At 47.6% G+C, this 12,346-nt stretch overlaps 1 protein-coding gene across 1 annotated transcript in view; it reads left to right on the top strand.

Annotated features, from left to right (window-relative positions):
- The window catches only part of DYNC1H1 (dynein cytoplasmic 1 heavy chain 1), a 2,031,190-nt gene that overhangs the window by 1,181,423 nt on the left and 837,421 nt on the right, over positions 1 to 12,346 (top strand). The window contains exons 56-57 of the mRNA XM_069637760.1: positions 11,226 to 11,353; positions 12,040 to 12,193. Of these exons, the coding sequence (XP_069493861.1) occupies positions 11,226 to 11,353; positions 12,040 to 12,193 (282 nt within the window). The remainder of the gene's footprint in view (positions 1 to 11,225; positions 11,354 to 12,039; positions 12,194 to 12,346) is intronic.

Below are 12,346 nucleotides of genomic sequence, written 5' to 3'. Positions count from 1 at the left end.
AAATAACAATAGATAACTAATAAACAGTGGTAATGCAGCCAGCAATTTGCAAGTGCTAGGTTTAAGGCAGCAGACAGGGTAGGTTTGATAAGTGCAGGAAGAAAAAGGGGGGGGCTGTATGGGTACAGATACAGACCCCAGTGCAAGGGGTGGCCCGGAGGCCGTGCGGGAGGGTGGCAGGATGAGCAGGTACCTGGGCCCGAAGGACAGAGGGTGGCCAGGTGCACGGTGCCAAGAGAGAACAGATCAGCAGGGGAGAGGGGGAGCGAAGGCAGAAGAGAAGAGGAAGGTCTTGAGATGCTTCTGGAACCGGAGATGATTCTCCAAGTTTTAGAGTGGCAGGGAGGCTGTTCCAGAGGGAAGCCCCAGCCGAAGACAGAGATCTAACTCCAGCTCGTTTCTTAGAAAAACGACTGACCCTGAGGGAGTTGGAGGTAGAGGAGCGAAGAGCTCGAGAGGGGAGGTATTTGCGGAGGGATAGCTGAAGGTATTTTGGACCCAGGCCCCAGAAAGCCTTGTGGACAATGCAGAGGGTTTTGAATTTAATCCTTGCATCCACTGGGAGCCAGTGGAGAGATTTCAGAGATGGAGAGATACGATCCCAGGGCTTGAGGCCAAGGACAAGTCTTGCAGTCCTGTTCTGGATTAGTTAGAGGGTGGGAGAGTAGAGGCAGGTAGATTTAGAAAGAGGCTGTTACAATAGCCCAAGCTAGACAGAACCAGAGCTTGGGATACCATGAGCTTCTGGGGGAAGGAGAGGAAAGGCAGAATACCTCTGAGGAGGTGCAGTCGGAAATTTGACTTTTTAGAGATCTCAGATGTGGGCGGAGAAGGAAAGGGTGGAGTCAAAGATGACCCTGAGGTTCTTAGCCTCGCAGGAGGGGGTAGGAGAAGGGCCAAGTGAGGCCGGCCAGAGAGTGAGGGGAAAGGATGGTGAAGGTGTGCCGATGAGGAGGATCTCCGTCTTGCTGGCATTCAGACAAAGATCATTGGCGGTACACCAATCTTGAATGGCAGTTAGGCAATCCGAGATGAGAGAGGGAGAGGAGGTGGCAGAGAAGCCTGAAAATGAGTTGAGTGTCATCATCATAGCACTGGAAATTTGAGCAGAAAATGGCAATGCAGTGGGCGAGAGTTGCCAGGTATTAGTTGAAAAGCCAGGGCGAGAGGTTAGACCCCTGGGGAACACCACAGGTAGAGCGGAAGATGGATGAAAGGAAGAACCCAAGTTGGACCTGGGAGGGGTCGATCTGAGAGGAAAGAGGTCAGCCAGGCCAGAGCCTGATCGGTGATGCCCAGGTTATCATGGAGACGGTTGAGCAGGATGGTATGGTTGACCGTGTCGAAGGCAGAAGAGAGATGGAGGAGGAGGACAGAGGGAATGTTAGAGTCAAGGTTGGAGAGCAGATCTTCACGGATGTTCAGGAGAGCAGTTTCCGTGCTTCTGGCAGCTCTGAAGCCAGACTGCTGGTCATGGAGACAGCCAACAGAATTGGAATGAAGGTTAAGCTGAGAGATGGCCAACTTTTCTAGGAGTTTGCCAAGAAAGGGAGTAATGGAAATTGGGCGATAGTTAGCTGGACAAGAAGGATCAGCTGTGGGTTTCTTGAGAAGAGTATGCACAAGGGAGTGCTTCAGATGGGAGGGGAAGGATCCAGAGGCAAAGGAGTGGTTGCAAAAATCAGCAAGGGCCGGAGCTAGGGTGTCAGTGTGGTCCTTGATGGTTTTAGAGGAACAGGGATGAACCTGTTTTGAAGAGGCTTTCACAGATCAGACTTGTCTAGCAACCTTGTCAGGGGTGAAAAGAGGAAAGGACGATGAGGATGGTGGGAGGGTGGCTAAAGGAGGGTCAGCAAGCACAGATGGAGAGGGAAGAGGAGGGGTGTGGAAGGAGAGGGTGGACAGGATGTCCTGGGTTTTTTAAATGAATCCATTTCCTCTCAGCTGCCCTACACTTACGTTTAAGTGTAGCTAGGTCAGAGTCATACCAGGAATTGCCCTTGGCTTTGGACTTCAAACGGATCCTCATGACAGAGGCAAGAGCATCAAGCGTGTCAGAAATTGAAGAGTAGAGCAGAGACAGGGCTGTGTCAGGATGTGAGACAGCCAAAGGTGGAGGGGTGGGGGAGATAAAGTGGCAGCAGAAGCCTCAACTGACACACGCTTCATGGGCCGGATGTCCGAGAAGGTAGGTGGCAGTGTTTGGGTAGGCTTGGCTTGAGGGGAAGAGAGGGAGAGATGAGATGAGGGAGTGATCGCTCCAGGAGAGAAGAGTGGTCAGAGGGATGAAGTGGGAGGAGATCAAGACATCGAGTGTGTGTCCTGCAGAGTGAGTCGGGCCAGAGGGGAGGATGGACAGAGAGAGGGAGTCGCAGAGGTCACGGAAGAGTACAGAGGAGGAGCACGGAGAGTCTAAATGTATATTTAGGTCACCAAGGAGGAGGAGGAGGAGGAGGAGGAGGAGGAGGAGGAGGAGGAGGAGGAGGAGGAGGAGGAGGAGGAGTTGAGTGGTAGAGGCCAGGAGGGAGGAGAGGTCTGCCCACTCAGAGAAATGAGGTGATTTGACCAGGAGGCCGGTAGATAGTAACCACAGTAAGGGAATGGGTAAGAGAATGGGTAGGCGAGAGAGAAAGCCTACAGACAAGGCATTCAAAAGAGGAGTAGGTCTGAGTGGGAATGATAGAGGCAGGAATCCACTCAGGAAAGATCAGGGCTACCCACCCCCCCCCCCCCACAGGACCGGGAGGATCTGGGTACTGAGAGGATCTTGTAGCCATCAGGGAGGGGAGTGTCAAAGCTTGTGACAGAGCTGGCAGTGAACCATGGCTCAGTAAGACCAAGGACATCAAGGTCTAGTTCTTCAAGGAGGTGGCATACCTCAGAGGAGTGTTTGACGGCAGAGCAAGAGTTGAGAGTGGCAATGTGAATAAGGTTGCCAGCCTTAAAGATCTTCCGGGGAGGGGTACAGATCAGAGGTACGCCCTGCGTACGTAATAAGGACAAATATAATACCAGTCCAGCAACAAAGTTCTCTGGTTCTCACAAGTGAGGTAGATTTAGCACTAAAGGTAGAATCTTAACTAACAGGAGTACAAGGGCATGGTATTCCCGTTGGTGGTTGTGTAGAGGTTCGCAAGGAGGTAGGAGTAGTAGCTGGAAAAGGGAGTAAGTTAATGAGAGAGGGGCAGGTGCTGGTCAAGGAAAGGGGTAGGTTGAGAGCCTTGGGCCATGATAGTGCCATTGTGATAGACATTAATGCTGCGCCTAGAGGATGAGAAGTATGCCAATAGTACTTCCCAACTAGTACCACCATTAATGGGTAAAAGGGGAGAGAGTGGAGACCAAGTGGGGAGTCCATAAACCCGGGGAGGGGACAGAAAAGAGGATGTCAGTAATAGTCTGCCTGAAAGTAGCATTGACGTAGGTGTCAGTAATAGGTAGGCCTGGCTCAGAGGCCAAGTGAGCTTTTTTGAGCTTTTTTCTTCCAGACTTTGTGAGAGATAGGATAGGTGATAGAGTAGCAGTTAGAATAGATGGGGGGGATATAGAGAGCGACATGTGAGTGATGAGGGAGAAGGACAGACAGGGGAGCTGCACAGTACACAAATAAACTCACCAGACGACCTAGCAGCCAAGCAGGCACAGATGAATGGGGGGGTGGTGGGGGTGGTTGAACAGGCTGTGCAAAGATCGCAGGATTTTAAGTACCCAGACTGAGTGAGCGCTAAAAATGCAGCAGATAAGAATCGATGCCCAGGTTTAAAGGCACATCTAAAAACAACTTTCCAACAAAGTGCTAAAAATGCAGCAGAAAACAATTACATTGAGATGCAATTACCCTGCAACATACTAGCAATGCAAGTCAAGGTTGTAGTTAGAAGGCAAGGATTATCAAACACTCATGGAGAATGGCTAATTTTCAGGGCGAGAAGGTTACAAAATGCTCAATATGGTGCCTCCAGCAGAAACAAGGAGATGCAACAATTCAACATGGGAAACAGGTGAATTAAAAACACACCAAGATTTGAAAATCAAACATACATGGAAAAAGGCAGCATTTAGTTTAGTTTATTATTTGATAATGCACTCCAAACCCACGGGTAGCCGGGCGCAGCAGTCCCACGAATACTTAAGCTTAGGTTACATACATACAGAGGATACATACAGAAGATGCATAATATGTGTTATTAGCGTATATACAATACAAATATACAAGAGATACAAGATGTGGGTCCCTAACATCACAGGGCAATGAGATAGTCTGTAGTCCGGTATCGGAAGTATCAGAGTAATTATGTGCAATGATTGGTCCGGGCCTAGAACAGAAGATCAGTATGTTAGTTGTCATTGGTCCAAAGCCAGCTTTTCACATTATATCTGAATCTAGAGTAGGGTAAATTAGCTCTCAATGCAGTAGGGAGTGCATTCCAGGCACGGGCAGCTCTAACCGGGAAGCTTGCTCCACCCGCTTTAGTTAGTCTGAATCTGGGAGTTTCGAGTAGGAAGTGGTTAGCAGCTCTAGTGTGGTGAGTAGAGGATTTTCTGGTCAGTCTACATGGCAGCAGATGCAAGAGACGCCTAGATTTGACAATCTAATGCACATGGAAAAAGGCAAATATTGACAGCGAAGCAGATGCAAAAAAACGCATCTAGATCTGAGGTTCACATATGCAGGGAAATAACATTACAACAGCGCATTGGATGTAAAGCATCCCCAGATATGAAATACGAGGGAGGTGCCAAAGAGCCAGCAAGATGGTTAGGGGAAGGTAAACTGTATCAGGGGTACTGTAGAGGCCACAGTTTGGTTGAACAAGCCGATTTCAAAATGCCAATAATCAACATTCGAATGGATTGTGCCCGCCCACGTATTCCTCATCTTATGATAATTATTCTTCCAGCTTAAGCTGCTTCAGAATTTGTTTTCGACCAGGGGCGCTGTGTGCCATCTCGTCTAGTCAGTGTTCCTCGACTGTTCGACTGTCGACGTCATCCGTATAAATGGCACACACAGCTCCCGTTGGCTTCAGTTCCGTTTTTCCAAGTTAACGCTTTGAATAATTACAGCACGCTTCACTGAACTCCACCATGTTATGTCTTCTCCGTCGGCTCCATCAATGCTTAAGATAGGCTTAAATAAGTGCCAAGACTGTGGATCGAAGATGTCTATCACCAACCCCCACAGCATATGTCTCTGGTGTCTTGGTACCAGTCACCGTACCTCCGACTGTAATTCCTGTCAGGCGATCACCGAAAATGCTCTGAGGGAGTGTAAAGGTAAATTGGCAGTGGGGAGGATGCCTTCAAAGTCTCCTTTCGAAGAGTCCAAAAAGAAAATCCGATGAGTCGAGAGATTCTACTTCGACAGAAAAGATCTCGATCGAGAAGTCGATCGCACCATTCTTCTTCGAAGAAGACCCAGAAACAGTGTCACAGGTCACCTTCGGCCTCCAGTGATTCCTCGGCCAAGGTAATCAAATGTCCAGCTAAATCAACTCCCCAAATAAATGCGATGCATTTCGTAAAGAAATGCTTAAAATCTTTGCAAATGCAGCCCTGGCCCTCAAAGGACAAGCAGAAAGCCCATTCCCTTGTCGATCTGCATCAAGAAGACAAAGGCAAGCCGACGACGAAAACTTTGAAATCTTTGGGCCTAATTCACAGAAGTGTTTTATGATGGCAAAACCCCATTGCAAAAAGTTATGTGAATAAGGACCATAGTGTCCGAGCCATAAGCCAAAACTACATCAAGAGAAATCTTGATCAGATGAAAAATCGTAGAGGGCTTCAACAAACCAGGAATCCAGTCCATCGAGGGTGCCTTCGAAAAAACGCAAGTCGGTAACTAGACGGCCTCGTAACGCCGTCTGAGCCGTCAACGCCAGTGTCGAAGTCGACTCACACAAAATCGACTCCAACCTCCAAGTCGTTGTCGACGATTTCTTCGAAGTTGTTGACCAATAGCTACTCAGGCAAAGGTTTTCCAACCCTTGCCTAAGAAACATTTTTTTAAAGTCTTTAACTTCAATCTATGAAGACAATGAACCTTCAGACGATAATATACCACCATTTGGTTTACAGTATGCCAACATAAATGTGCTAGAGGAGTTGATTTCTGAGGAGTCTTGGTTCAAAGACTTGTATGATAACCTACAATAAGCCAGTGGTATAGATACCTCTCCAGAACTGGAATTTGGCCAACCAGATTCTACTGACCACACTGACTCCTCATACAGGCAACTAATGAGCAAGGTGGTCGAATTTTTATGTTGGAGCAGGCCTACACCTTCTTTCGAGCAGGGTGACCTGACAGATATTTTGGATCAGGGTCCCCAAAGAGATCCAATTTTGCCTTTTCACATTGCACTACAAAAAAGAGTTTCAACAAATGTGGAAATTCCAGAGACTGCAGTTGCAGTAAATACAATGTTTACAAAGAAATATAGGCTATCTAGCAGTGACCCAGAGTATTTAACAAAGCTCCCAACACCAGAGAGTTTGGTGGTTCAAGCTGCTACATCTACCAAGCCATCAGCATACCCTTCTTACCCTCCCGATAGGGATGATAAGAGGGTGGATGCATGAGCGAGAAAAATATTTACTGCTGGAAGTATGGCTTTAAAATCAACTAACACAACATGTTTCTTGTCAAAGTTTACGTTTATCCTGTGGGGACTGTGTAGCTATGGCGGCTGACCACATCCCAGAAGGAGAACAAAGAGATGGCTTCCTGGCTATCATCAAGGATGGTAAGGAGGCAATGTGTGAATGCCTCCAGTCAGGTCTGGATACTGCAGATGGCATCAGCGGGATCCATGACAATTAGCACTGTGTTGCGCAGATGTGCATGGTTGAGGAAATCAGGATTTTCACCAGATGTGCCGTCTAGACTCCTCAATATGCCCGTTGACGACTCAAGGCTGTTTGGCAGCAAGGCTGATCAAATCCTTGAAAAGCTGCAGACCTCAAAAGCGGCGGCTAAAGCTTAGTGCCGCCATTAGACCGCCTCAGCACTCCTACCCCAGTTCATCATCTTGGAGGGGTAAGTCCTTTCGATTCTACTCCTCAGTTGGAAGAGGAAGAGGACAAGTCAGTCATAGAGGTCAGAGACGATTCCCTTGTGGTGGATGAGGGGAGGTGCTAAATCAGCCCAAGCAGGCAGTTTACCCTCGGCCGCCGCAAACCACTCTGAGGCCTTAACCCACAAGACACTGGTGGAAGGCAGACTTTCTCAGCATCTGAATGAATGGCGGGGCATTACTTCCGATGCTTGGGCACTGGAAACCATAGCCCAAGGTTATTGCCGTACTTTTCAAAAAAGGCCTTGGGATCATCCACCAAGGAGCAACTCTTTCAAAATTCTGGATCCGCTCCTTGTGCAGGGAATTTTGACCCTGCTAGAGAAAGGTGCTATAGAACTGGTACCTGTGGCGGAGAGGAACAAAGGTTGGTACTCCAGTATTTTCTATTTCACAAGAAGGACGGAGGATTGAGACCCATCTTGGACTTTAGAAACTTGAACAAGTTCCTCAGGAAGGACAAATTCAAGATGGGTTACCCTTTCTCTGATCCTCCAGGCCCTCCAACTCGAAGACTGGATGGTGTCATTTGACCTTCAGGATGCTTACTTTCAAGTGCCAATCTATCTCGAGCACAGAAAGTACCGGAGGTTCGCCGTTGGCTGTTCTCATGATCAATTTAGTGTTCTACCATTCGGCGAACCTACGCCCGAGGGTTTTCACTAAGATAATGGCGGTGGTGGCAGCGAGTCTCAGGAGAGTAGGGGGAGTCCCGTCTACCCATACATCTTAACATAATCTGCCACTCTCTCCCAGACTGGACTTTTCCCTCAATTACAAGAAGTCCCACATGATACCATCTCAAAGACTCCCAATTTATTGGAGCAGTCCTCGATGCTTCCTCTGGGAAAGCCCTTGCCACACTGGGTGAAGGCTCAACACATTCTGGAAATGGTCACCAAATTCCAGAGTGTCCAGCGCCTTCCGGCCTTCAATTTCTTTTGAGGATCTCGGTCTCATGGCATGCTGCATTTTCCTGGTGCCAGAGGCTCGCCTGAGAATGAGATCCCTCCAATGGTCTCTCGGAATTCAATGTTCCCAATTCTTAGGATGAATGTCGAACCACCTTCAAGTTCTGAGCAGAGTCGCACAGGACCTTCTGTGGTGGGCTTGCAAAGACAACATTCTGAAGGGAGAATCTTTTTGGCAGCCATGGCCGGAGATAACGGTAGTGACGGACGCCTCACTCACGGGGTGGGGAGCCCATGCCAGCGATCTGACAATCAGCGGTTGTTGGTCTCGGAGTCCAAACTACATATCAATCTTTTAGAGCTCAGGGCAATCAGACAAGCGCTGAAGGTCTTTCTGCCCCCTGTACGGGGAAAGAATGTCCTGATAATGACGGACAACACATGTACTACCTCAACAAGAGAGGTTGTTTATGGTCACTACAACTGTGCAGATAGGCAGTGTAGGTCTGGTTCTGAGCAATTCAAGTTGGAATCTCCCTATCAGCAGTTCATCTAGCCGTAGAGGAGAACACGGCGGCGGATGCTTTGAGCAGGCAGAGCAGTCTCCCGTGAGTGGGAACTAGCTCAGGAAGTCCTTCAAGAGATCTTCACCCTTTGGAGAACCCCTCTAGTGGATCTGTTCACGACCAGTGTCAACCGCCAGTGCGAATAGTTTTGCTCCAGGGAATTTCCTCCAAGGGGAGCTCTAGGAGACGTGTTCATGGTGGACTGTTAGTTTCCACTCCTGTATGCGTTTCCTCCAGTCCCCGCCATTCCTCACGTGAGCAGTAGGATGAGAAAGTGCGGGAAAGTCATTATCTTAATTGCCCCGGATTTGCCCGTTGGGACATGGTCCTGGACCTTGCGGACATGTCCATCTGCCCTCCAATATGTCTTCCACAAAGGGAGGACCTTCTCACACGACAGGAGTGTTGGGTTCTCCATCCAGAGGTCAAGACTCTCAACCTTCACACATGGTTTCTGATAGGTTGAGATAAAAGGATTGGGACCTCCCGGATGACGTAATGGAGGTCTTGCTTTCGACCCATCGGAAGGCTTGAGAGCACATTCCACAAGGTTCAGCAGCAGCAATTCTTCTTCCAGCAGGCTTCAAGGTTAAACATCAAGTGTCAACTTCAGCTTCTGAACGATTTCCATCAGTGAGAGGCCCCTAGATATACTTTTGATCTCCCATTCACTCTGCAGGGTCACACTGAGGCAACCAATCATTCAGAAGGGCATTCAGGCAGCCAATCAGGCTCACAGTGCATTCAGGCCATTCTTCTCCATCCAGACACTAACAACACGGAATGTGGATTCGGACAAGCACTCTGCCATTCAGTTCTCCATACTGCATTCACACCACTTTCGGGCATGGCTGTCTCAGTCATTGTGTCAACCACCAAATATTAGACACCCACAACATGAAATGCGTATTCGTCACACACTCCATTCACCCAGGTCCCACCCCACGGGCGTGCCCAAAACATACAATCATTGGGAAGGCTCCAGCCAGTCTGGCCTAGATTTCCCCAGAATACCATATATGAAACTTCCACCCCACAGCAGGTCAGGGAGAAGGGACAGAGTCAGGGCTTCCCAGGACTTCGGGAATACAAGTTTACAGGGAATACAAGTTTACAGGGAATACAAAGCAAGAGGACACAGGGCCCATCTTGTCTCCTATCAGGAATCTCCACTGTTCCCCCCCTCCCTTGCCTTCTCAATGTCACTGGGCCTAGGAAGATCATTGGTTTTGTTCTCCCCTGTTACCCTCCCTTGCTACGCTCTTAAACACCTGTGTATGAGCGTGATATAAATAAAATATCATATCATAACTGATTTCATTGGCAGAGCCTGGGTATCCCAAAATGGAGGATACTAAGAGCACCTGTCAAATTCAGCATAGTGCTGCTACCAGTCCATACCCTGCTCTGTGGGCCACACATAGGTCCCCAAAATCAAACGCTAGTGGTACAGGGTTGTACCCCCACCCATGAGTGCCATAAGGGTATCCCAAGGGTCTGTTCACCATAACCAAGAAGAGGAAGAGCTGCACTGCCAGGAGTCCCACAAGGACTCCTGTGCAGAAAATAACACAGAACACACATGATAAAAGGAGTCCAGGACAAGGACATGGCGGCCCTGTTCCCCCAATGCATTTCCAGCATCACAAGAGGTGTCCCAGTCAAAGACATGTGTGCAGCGGCCACTTGGTCATCTGTTCACACGTTTGTAAACATTACTGCCTGAATTCATCTTCCAGTTAAGGACAATTTGGAAAAGCAGTCCTTCATTCAGTTCGTAAGTTAGGACAAAATATAATTTGTACTCCCACCACCAAATTATTACTGCTTTGGGAGTCTATCATAAGATGAGGAACATGTGGGAGGACACAATCCATTCGACGAACAAGTTACTTCCCCCTGGTAACGTTCTTTCGAGTGGATGTTCTTCCCACGTATTCCTCATCGCCCCTCCCAGCCTACCCCACTGTAGAATTTACGTGTCTTTACACATTATGCTTTCTTGGAGCCTACGGTCTATGGTACGCCTGGTAACTTCCTCTACAGGAGGGGGAAAAGAAAAAACAGAGCTAAAGCCAACGGACGCTACATGCGCTATTTATACTGATACTGATGATGACGCCGACAGTCAAACGGAGGCCCTCAAGGGACATCGACGAGACGAAATGGCACACAGCGCCCCCAGTTGAAAAACAACATTCCGAAGCAGGTAAGGCTTGAAGGATAATAATAAGATGTGGAATATGTGGAAGGAACATCCAATCGAAAGAACGTTACCAGGGGGAAGTAACTTGTTCTTCTGGAGTGTGAAGAGGACTGGCACAAGGTTACAGTATGTCAGTTGATGGGGCCTACCCCAGAGTTGTGGGGATAGAAAGGGTTTGATTTCTGTTAAGGAGATTTTGTACAGGTCCTCTGGTTAGTGCTTGAGAATACCAACAGTACTGTTAAACATGCTTTCCCTTGAGTTATCCCTTACTCTTACGGGTGGCTGTCTCGTAAGTAAGCTTTTCACACACAATAAGGCAAATATTAACAATCCTATCCCCTCTGAGCTCTAATTAGTGGCTTATTTTATACTTTTTCAATCAAGGTACTTAAAGTTTGATTGTAGACTCGATTTTTCTGATTGTGTAGGCCAAAAATAGGTTTGTTTTTTCATTTCACAGTTCCGCACAGACATTGCGAGGACAGAATACCTGTCCAATGCTGATGAGCGGCTTCGCTGGCAAGCAAGTTCTCTGCCTGCTGATGATCTTTGCACAGAAAATGCCATCATGTTAAAACGCTTCAACAGGTATTTTCCCTTATTTTTTGTTCTCTCTCCATTTGGTTTTGTGAAAAGTCTACCCAGCAAACCAGCACAAGGAAATACTTAATTTAATTTTGCCCTCTTCTAGAAGCATGCAGGAGAACATTGATTTCATTAATTGAATGTTAACAAACAGGCTTGAATTGTGAGGCTTTTGCCATTTTGGCAGTCCATTGTTGCAAGATTATGCAACAGTATGGGGGCTGGGAGGGGGGTTGTTAATGGAAGCAGAGGGGGAGGACATTTGCACATTCTAATATGTTGAGTTCAGATTGAAAGATCCTGCAATCTGTAATGCTGTATGAGTTGGACACTTTAGTTTGTTACCTAATGAGCCCCATGTATAATGTTTTGTTGCATACTACAAGTATTCATCCTAGGCCCACAAGTTGGTGTGGGAATGGAATGACGCTTGATGTGACAGAGGCAGTGTGAAGGTGGTGAGGACTGAAATGGACAGTTGTGAGGAAGATGTAAATTTGAGTCTCTGGCTGGGTTGGTACTTCTCTTTGGTTCCTGTAACATTCAATGGGTCACGGATTCCATGTTAGTCATTACCTGCATTTTTTCTTTTAGTGTAGTTTTAGTTGTGGTTCCAGTTGAATAGTTGGTACCTCTGTCTTTACGATTGTTAGATACATGCAAGTTAACAATTGCTTTATTCTGTCAAGGTATCCTTTGATTATTGATCCATCTGGTCAAGCCACAGAGTTTATTATGAATGAATACAAGGAACGCAAGATCACACGTACCAGTTTCTTGGATGATGCTTTCAGAAAGAACTTGGAAAGCGCGCTACGATTTGGTAACCCACTGCTTGTGCAGGTACAGTATGTTTTTAAGTAATGGATATGCCACATTCGTCTCAAGGTTCAACCTTTTTTTTACTTCTGCTTTACTTCCCTGGCACCTTTGCTCATTCACATGGGGAAACTGATCAGTCCCCAAGACTGTCAGTACTGAGAGACAATGGGCCTC

This window comes from Ambystoma mexicanum, chromosome 14 (genome assembly GCF_040938575.1).
Source record: "Ambystoma mexicanum isolate Mex_15411 chromosome 14, UKY_AmexF1_1, whole genome shotgun sequence".
NCBI lineage: Eukaryota > Metazoa > Chordata > Amphibia > Caudata > Ambystomatidae > Ambystoma > Ambystoma mexicanum.
The sequence above is the reverse complement of the archived record's forward strand: the minus strand, read 5'-3'. Positions and strand labels throughout refer to the sequence as shown.